Source organism: Orbicella faveolata, unplaced genomic scaffold (genome assembly GCF_042242905.1).
Source record: "Orbicella faveolata isolate gen_17 unplaced genomic scaffold, um_ofav_v1 contig_1, whole genome shotgun sequence".
Lineage (NCBI taxonomy): Eukaryota > Metazoa > Cnidaria > Anthozoa > Scleractinia > Merulinidae > Orbicella > Orbicella faveolata.
In genome coordinates, this window is record NW_028301536.1 from 13,126,662 (window position 1) to 13,135,850 (window position 9,189).

The following is a 9,189-nucleotide window of genomic DNA, read 5'->3' on the forward strand; positions in this document are numbered from 1 at the left end:
CATGCTAACCCTGTTACAGAAAATTCATAAAAGTAGAAATGCTAATTATAATAAAGTTGAATTTTTAGTTCATAACGTTCAGTCGGTAAGTGAGTTGGAGGATGACAAGTGACAAGTACCCGTCTCCAACTGAACATGTAAATGAGCGCCGCGTCAGCTTATTTTCCGGACTAGATGAGTATGCCAGCTTTTTTATAGGCAAAACTTCTTTCTAGTATTTATCTTTCGTGAAGAAAGGAGACTTTTAAAATAGTTTGTGTTGTTCCTTCTTGACCATCTTGGTAAAGCTGCTCGCAGCTTTCACCTCTCAAATTAACGCATGACGCATGGTGGAAATGGCTATTATGAAAGTAGTCCTGGCTTTCAGTAAAACAATAATTATCGAGGACATAATTGTAGAACTGTCACAATATGTGACTGACAAATCATCCCAAGACACAATGCAAAAAATATTGCAATCGCTTTCTATAAAGCATTGGCCCTTGACTGAAACTGAATTGCGACTGGCGGTTATCAAAACAGGATGAAGTTTAAGTTGTTAGCAGTCCTTTTTATCGCCGCAGCGAGCTTCGAGATTTTTGAGGCTACCGACACGTCTTTACTGCAGCAGTTTATGGAGAATGAACTGCCTCCGCGTCTAATACAAAATCCTGATATTGATCCTGGTATTCCTGAGAAAGGCCGCGACAGTGAAGTATGTCCAAGCGAAGTTAAGGTCTCTTGGCAGCTTCAACCACCTTTCACCTTTGAGAATTATTCTAAAGAAGATCAACCTCAAGTAAACGGGATCCTCCATCAAGCCCTAGAGTTCGCTTTGGAAAAGTGTTGCAACTTCTATTTGGGGAAGAAAACGACAATGCGATACCTTGCCATGTCTGATAACTCATCTTCGCTTCAACGCATGGCGCTTACGGAAGACATAAGCTTGAGTTTTCCTTTTCAACCAGACTGGTACATAGACAGTAGTCGACAGTACATTAACATATTTGATTCGCCTGGGATTGTGATAATTCGAAGAGGTCCTTCTCACACCACGACGGAGAGACGTGCTCAGTTGCTTAAAGCTATTTTGGGAGCGTGGCCCGTCGTAGTTTTGAGCCTTTTGATGTCCTCTTTGGCCGGAATCTGCATTTGGATATTGGTAAGTCCACATTTACATTTAAAATAACACATTGAAACTCGGAAAGTTTTTTTTTCAGATACAAAAGTTTGGCAGCGGATACGAAAGCTTTTATTGGCCCAAAGACTTGGAGCTTCTTACTTGAAAGTAAAAACACAATTAGCTACTTACTTGAAAGGATGTGAGTGTCATCGCGGTTTTCCGACAATAGACATTTAACGTTCTTAGACAAGCATTCGTGTTCAAAAAAGGTGGTTTGTCTTGTCTATTTTTTGTTGAGAGATTTTAAGGTGAAACAGCGGCCAGAAAAGTCATTCTTTTTTATCCTAAAGTTGTTTCTAAATATAGATCACTTTAAGAGAGCGATACTGAGTTCTATCAAACGACTGAATTGAACTGACAGGCAATACTTATTTAATTGGTACGTTTGTGGCCCTATTTCAGATCATGCCACAATGTCTCGGAGAACCGTTTCTTACACTGAAGCTTTTTTACGTGTAAATGAATGATTTTTTTTACCAGAAAGATTTTATATTGTTTTGGCTGTGGAATGTTTTGAAACTCAAAATCCCGTGTGAAAATTTTATTTATGGGCCTTACAGCTTTTCATGACAGGAGTCCCTTCACTGCTTAATTAACTTGCTGCAAGTTGGCTAACATCAGCTGGTACTGTCTCCCATTTATCGCTTTCATCGTTTCCAACTCCACCAATGACGCATTAGAAACCTTTTTAATATTTCGACAGAAAAATGCATAGTGATTGATAACTTGAAGCTAGAGGCGTTTCATTGAACCAAGAAATAGGGGAAACATTAATTAATTGTTTGTATTTTTTTGACTAAATGTTGAAGGACAACGGTGAAAATGAAGAAGAGTTCGGCCGTCCTTTCTACCGCGGAGCTTTCGATGGCTTCTGGTGGGCGTTTGTCACTATGTCGACGGTTGGGTAAGTATTTAAACTTTCACGATAAAGCGGAAACACTGAGAGCACGCTGAGGAAAAAAATATCCAACACGCTTTTTGATGAGATCCTCTGTTAAACAAACTTTGCCGGAGGTCGAGAAAGGTGAAAATTTGATGCTGTTAGTCTTTTGATACTTTATATAAAGTTGCGTCTTGTAAAAAAGACTTATTAACTTCTACACAGACAGTTTCCAGCCGTTTCAGCTTTTTCAGCTAATACAAAGTAATTAAAGTCTGGTCCATACAGGCAGTTTTATGCGACAAATCTGTTTGATCGTGTAGATGGTAGGGCAAAAATTTGTCAATAGTTCAAAGTTTAGTGCGCCAGTAAAGACTTTGGACAGCAGAGATACGCAGAAACAGAGCAGGGCTGCTTAGTCGCCCTCCAGAATATATAGCGCTAACGAACATGTTTGCCACATTTTATGTGACGAGTCGTCTACACGAGCAATTTTTCGTATGTGACAAAAACCAACACGCCAGCTTTTCAGAAAATATATTTGCCACGTAAAAACTGGCTAGTTTTCCTCGTTTACACGAGCAAATACGAATTGTCATCTAAAAATTGCTCGTGTAGACCACGTTAAGAAAAAATGTGTTTTGAGGGCAGTCTTACATACCTATCACCTTACTCTCATGTTCAAATAAATTGTATTTCAAAAATATTTACGTCCAACTTAAGTACAAACAGTCGTATTTAAGCAATATGCTTCGCATTAAAAAAGCTGTTTAAAAACCTGTTCATTTTGCAGTCTTTTTCAATGTTTATTTTAAATGACATCAGTAACTCATAGGAAAGCGCAGTTAAATTATTCAGAAGGATGTGGTTTTGGTTTTGAGTAACTTTCGAGTCTGATCATCCAAACCGTGTATCTTAGCTTTCATCTTTTGTTGTCTATTTATTTTAATCTAGATATGGCGACAAGACTCCAAAGTCTATAAGTGGCAGACTATTTTCCGTGGTGTGGATAATGACTGGTATTACAGTCTGTTCAATACTAACAGCCACACTTTCCAGTGCTTTGACGAACGTCACGGTCAGTGTGGAGAGATATGACGTGACCACGGGAAAAACGGTGAGTTAGTACGATTCACTCCTTGGGAAACTGTGTAACCTAGAGCGATGGATGTTTAGAGTTATGCATCTTGATTTTACTGACTGAAATATTTTTAATCTAAATTTTAAACACCTCAAGCCATTTTTATCGGTACAGGCCAATTTATGCTGTGAAGTCGTGGACTGGTGGAGGAGACGTGGCCGAGTGGTTTAGGGCGCTGGATTTGAAATCTGGAGGTTCCTGGTTCAAATCCTCCACCCTACCGCTATCTGGATTTGTTCTTGACAGTCCCGAGTTCAACTCCTCGACCGCGTTGTGTAAAGAGCCAACTGGTCGGCCTCCTACCAGTTGGAATTCTCAATGGTTTATGTCCTGTTTGCAATATTTGTTTATTTTATTTACTGTGTCCCTAGTTAGCAAAACAGTGCTAAATACAAGTGACACTTAAATAAACCTATTTATTTTATTTATTTAAACAAAACAGTGGGACTAGCTAGATTGTTTATTTCCAAATCACGTAGTTTATTTCTCCGTCGGTTAAAATATTTTATTTTGACTTTCAAGCCGGTAAACTTAGTAAAGTACCCTTTTTCGCCACCAAGATTAATTTCACGTGTGATGTTGCGTTGTTAAGCAATTAATATATTTTTTTTTCAGATTGGTGTGCCGAGGGAGAGCATTGCTTTTAAACGGGCTGTAAATCTTGGAATAAACATCACTGGTGAGTTATATATACATTATATATACAGCAGAAAAATACACGAGCTTGGATTGGTTAAAAGCAGTATTTATACGAGTTGTTTTTGAAAAATGGACGGTGTTATTCTGCCGCAGCTTTTCGGTGAAGTTATAGATATACCATTACGATATACAATCTGTTTTGAGCCAAGTAATTTGCCAAAATTTGCATACTTCCTAAGTGCTTCAGAAATAACTACTACTTTTGCTCTCATTTTGGATGTTTTTATGAAAAAAAGAATGATGCCAATCCTTCTACCTGTCGCCGACATGAAAGGTGAAGCCATGTAGCTTTTTATGATTTTGAACTATAGCGTATATCTCATTTCCAATTAATTGCCGTAATTTTATTCTTGAGAGCCAATCAAGCGACTTGGCCTGACTAATTATCCGATCATGATAAAGCTTCATCCATGACATGCTGTTCTTTTCACACGAGCCTAAAATCCATTGAATCATTCTCGAATGAAAGACTAGTGGCTATTGCGGTTTTGACCGTCACACCTTTTATCGGATACAAGTGAACTCTACATGTACCTCTGGAGTTTAATAGAACATCTTCCTTTTTCGTCAGAGTTTCAAAGCCTACATGAAGCCTACTCTTCGTTGGAGAATGGAAAGGTAGACGGAATTATGGAAGAGATGTTTACCGCGGTCGAGTTTATTAAGAGGAAAAGCAACTCAGAGCTATCGATCGCTCAGTTCTTCGAGGACAAACACGGATTTGGAGCAGCAATAAAGAAAGATGGTTTCAGTCTTGATGTAGTGAGCTGTTTGTCGAACGTGACGCAGTTTGTCTCCGATGATATCTATCTCAATGCCAGTGCATATCTCAAATCTCGCACGGTAAGTATCTAAATTTTTACAGTCATTCAGCACGCAAAAGGAAAGGAGGAAGCGCTTTTCGCCTCCAGATTCCGCGCGTCCGTTTCTCCGTCGCTCTGTTTTTTTGTTTTTTTCGCGTCACGCTCAACGGACTAGGCGAAAGAGGGACTGTCCATCGTCTTAGAACTATCCACTGAATAAATAACACGTTTATCACACTTACCAAGACAGCGTAACCTCAGACAGTTTGTTCTGCTTGTGCAAGCATCTCAGGATGAAAGCAAAGTTTCTGCCCTTTCTTCGAATTCGAAGATATATATCCCAGCGCTTCCGGAAATGAAATAAATAAAAATAAAGTACAAGCGGGTCCTCTGCCCTGGTCGAATTGGAATTTGGTTTTTGCGAAGAGAGGAAAACCCATGGCTAGAAATCTCGGACACGCGTGCGCAGTCGAGAAGGCCAGATTAAGAAAAAGCGCGAGTCACACAATTCCTCACGACTTAGTAGAGACTTAACTGAGAAAACAGATTTAACATTCCGCTTACCTCCTTACTCCAGTGCAAAGTCCCAGATGTTCACTGAATGTCATTTGGTATGACCCGAGACCCAAAATATTCCTGGAAAATTGTCGGCTTCCATGTTGTAATCGTTGTGTTTTTCAAGTATAATAATACAGATGACGTTTTGTAGTAACAGTATGGCAGTATGACAGCGCGAGAACAACACCACCGGCTCTCCCTAGATGTCCTTTCGCCTAAAACCTTTAGATTGTAACAACTTTACTTTGTTCACTGCGATTTTTAAACCGTCGAAGCCACACTATGAGATGCAGTGAATCTCAATTCTGAGGACTTTGTATCCATTGCGTTTTTAGGACTTGTTTCTCTGTAATTTTCGTGCTTTCTGGTCGACGAAATATGATATTCTGGAAAACCGTGCAGCGAAATCCAACAGAAAAGTAGTACACTTCTTTGCCTTTCCACATGCAGCTAAATACAGGAATTGCACCCTATGAAAGACCTAACCATTTCCAAGTCAGCGCAAACTTAAGCTAACCGAAACGCTACTCAGGCTAACCGGAGTGCTGTTTAGGCTAACCAAAGTGGTATTTAGGCTAACCGGAGTATAATTTTGTGTGGTGCAATTCCTGTCTTTAGCCGCAAATGCGCATGCCTTTCCTTGATCAGCCCTGTTGTTTTTCCGTGGGTAGCTGGCTTTCTAGGTTCCAGCCTCTTTTTGAGTCCATTTGCCCCCAAAACCTAAATAATTGGGGGATCTGAGACCGTGCTCTGCCGAAAACGCGGCGCGAAAATCAAAGCAAGGAATCAGAACTGAACACAGTCAACCATAAAATTATCTCTATTAGCCATTTGGCAAACACTCAAATAAATTACTTTATAGAAACGCCCCACAAAACTTTAAATCAGCGAAAACCCGATCGATCTCTTCGCACGAGTAGGCATTGCTGGAGTTGACGCCGTGTTGTTCAGATGTCACGCTTAATTGCGTGTTTCTTGCCAGCCGATGGCGTGCGCGAATTTAACTTCTTTGAGTGGCAGATCAAATCTTAGCACCTTCCACTGATGTCCGAGATTTCTAGCCATGCGGAGAACCTGGAGAAAAACTCTCGGAGCAAGGCGAGAACCAACAACAAACTCAACCCAGTATGGCACCGGACCGAAATCGAGCCCGTGCCGCATTGGTGGGAGCCGAGCGCTCCCACCACTACGCCATCCCTGCTCCGACAGAGTTTGCAAAGAGGAAGACCAGAAAGGTTCCGCGCCTCTGTCGAAGTGTTTCCCGGAGAGGTGTGTAAGTCCAACATCATTTAGTTTAAATCTACTTGCGTTCTGTCGCGAATGTTTTTCTCTGCTAGGCTATTTATTATCTTTAATCTCGGTTGTAGATAGTGAGCAGCTTAGTGGTGTGCAGTTGTTAACAAAATATTGACTTCTTCTTTGCTTTTTCGAAGTGTTTGTGAATTGGACTTCGTAGAATTCATAGCTTAAATTAAATTATTCGCTCTCGATTTCTATGCGAACGATTGCTTGTGATCTAATTGTTAAACAGATTGGCAGATTTTATGTGATCATTTGCTCCAAAAGGTGTTTTTCATATTAAAAGGGTAACATATTCACAGTATGTTCCTGTGCCCCCAATTTTCTGTCATTCGTAATGTGTGTCCAAGGATTACACAAACGAAAACTAAGAATTTATTACAATTTCTCTGTTTTCGCCACCTTGCTATTCGGTTTTGTTTTCTAGAATCAAGACTTGACTCCACCTACCAAAAACCTGGAACAAAACGATCCACCAAAGAATGAGTACAGCATATTAGACCAAGAATCCAGCTCTTTCCAAGCAACAATTCTCGGAATTTCTGTCGCTCTGTTCATGTTCATAGCTTGCTCTATCGGCTTTGCAGGAGTCAGGTATTTGCGACGACGAAGACGACCAAGCAAGGAAGTAGTTGAATTGGAAGAGGTAGAAAAAGGTCTCTAAGCACCTATATTTCTTGTCATGTTTCCTCTTTTTTTTTTAATTGAGAGATGCAAGTGATATACATGAGATGAATATCGGCGAAACTGCCATTGATTAAATCTTCTCTTTAAGTAAGTCGCACCAAAGGAAATAGATCTAAAGTAAAACATGAACTTAAACTGAAATCCAAGAGCAATAACATACTTAATGAGACCAGACTGAATAACAATACTTTAAGATCGCTACCTTTGTTCTATGTAATAACTGTAGGATATTTCAGTTTAAATACGGAATGCTTAATGAGCTTACACAGTGTAACTGCATTGAAGTAACGTTATTATATTTGATAACGTTCGTATTTCAGAAAGTTCAAGCAGAAACTTGCTCTCTCAGAAGTTACTTTTGATAGCTGACATAAACTTGGTTCATTCCGTGAGTGTGTGATCAGTTGACGTCGGAAACATCGCCGGGCAACTAGATAATTCCACCACTGTGATATATTTGAAAATGAAATGTATGATTATACAATCATCAATATCAGTGGCAGGAATGAGATGCTTCTCGGATCAGCTAGCTATCAGCTAGGTGATAGTTTGCTCTCATACCGAGTTGCCTCGATATAACCTGCGAACTTACCCTCCCTTCCTACCTCTCATCCATTTAAAAAAACGCCTGAACGCAGGTTAGCCTTAATACTACACTATCAACTATCAACATAACAACCTACAGTCCACTTGAATAGATAGCAAAGACATATACGTAGATCCTGTTTTCTTGTAGAAAGCGTGCGTTTTATGAATCTTCAATTTGTCTTGAATTTGATAGACCCTTTATAACTTAAGACTGTGACGCTGCATATCCACGCCTTAACAGAACAACCAAGCCAGTGTGAGAGTTAACTTGCTAGCTAAACTGTTTCAATAAAACTACCTTTGCAAACTTAAGTTTCAAGTGACGAGTGCTTCTCCTCTCATTGCCTTCGATATAATTCTGAAAATTAGATTAGAAAAAACAAGAAGAAGGTCGATCCCAGCGAGGGTGCTGGACGGCTGTTGGCTTTGTCGTACAGATGCAATAGTGTTGCGTACTGGAAGGCAACTGCTCTAAAAATATCTGCCTCGTTTCAGGATGGGCTTTGTTATTCAATCAAAGTGTCATCTCTGTGGTCTTCCACCAAATTTTCAATCTGTGTGGACCTTAACTGACATAAACCCGCGTCAGGTTTATATGTAGTACTCCCAAGTTAACCGGAAAATGCCGATTTGTCAGTGAAGTGCAGGAAACTTTTTGCAAATAAGACTTGTTCAGAATAATTGAGTATCTTTATAGCAAAATTCAATTCCAGCAAGGTGTAGAAATATCTTGTTGACATATGTAACAATTATTTCGTGAACCCAAGTTGGATACGAGGTGATAAATAACAAAAACGAGTTTAGCTGCAGACCCAGACCAAAAACACTGCAGACCCTGAGTAAATGGTGGGGGCCGAGGCAAACGCCCCGGGTTCAGAGTGAAATCTAGTCTCAGTGTAATCTACTCTTAATCTAAATGCTTTGATGTAATTTTTATTAGTTTCTCAAAAGGTTTTATCACTGTAAATTAGTCCTGAAATAAACTCGCTTGGGAGAAAGTAATAAAAGAATTGTATTTATCGTATTTTTAAGCAGCGGGGCCCCCGGATTAATTAAAACGGTGGTGACTTGAAGTAAAACATTGGGATCCAAATCAAACGGTGGGGCTCCGGAGTAATGGTCAGACCTGGACTGAGAAAAATCCTTATCGAAATACTTCTCGCAAATAAGGCCTTACCGGGGTACTATGGGCAGTCGGGTTTCCAAACCACTCCCAAATATCCACCACAGAAATTGATGCCCTGGGAAATTCTCAAAACTGAGATAAAAAGCAATTTATAGCAAGCATGAAGGAGAATTCGTATTTTGAGATTTGAAATAAGAAATGACAGTTTGGTATTGATGTAACTACGAGAAACAACTCACAGAAAGA

The 9,189-nt window shown here is 39.8% G+C and overlaps 1 protein-coding gene across 1 annotated transcript; it reads left to right on the forward strand.

Moving 5' to 3' along the window:
• The first annotated feature begins 323 nt into the window (after positions 1-323).
• Positions 324-8,827, forward strand: LOC110061220 (uncharacterized). Its single transcript, XM_020768053.2, has 6 exons — positions 324-1,141; positions 1,972-2,066; positions 2,997-3,159; positions 3,799-3,862; positions 4,454-4,725; positions 6,970-8,827. Exons 1-6 carry the CDS (start codon positions 524-526, stop codon positions 7,204-7,206), a joined length of 1,449 nt encoding a protein of 482 aa, XP_020623712.2. The 5' UTR covers positions 324-523; the 3' UTR covers positions 7,207-8,827.
• The last annotated feature ends 362 nt before the right edge of the window (positions 8,828-9,189 follow it).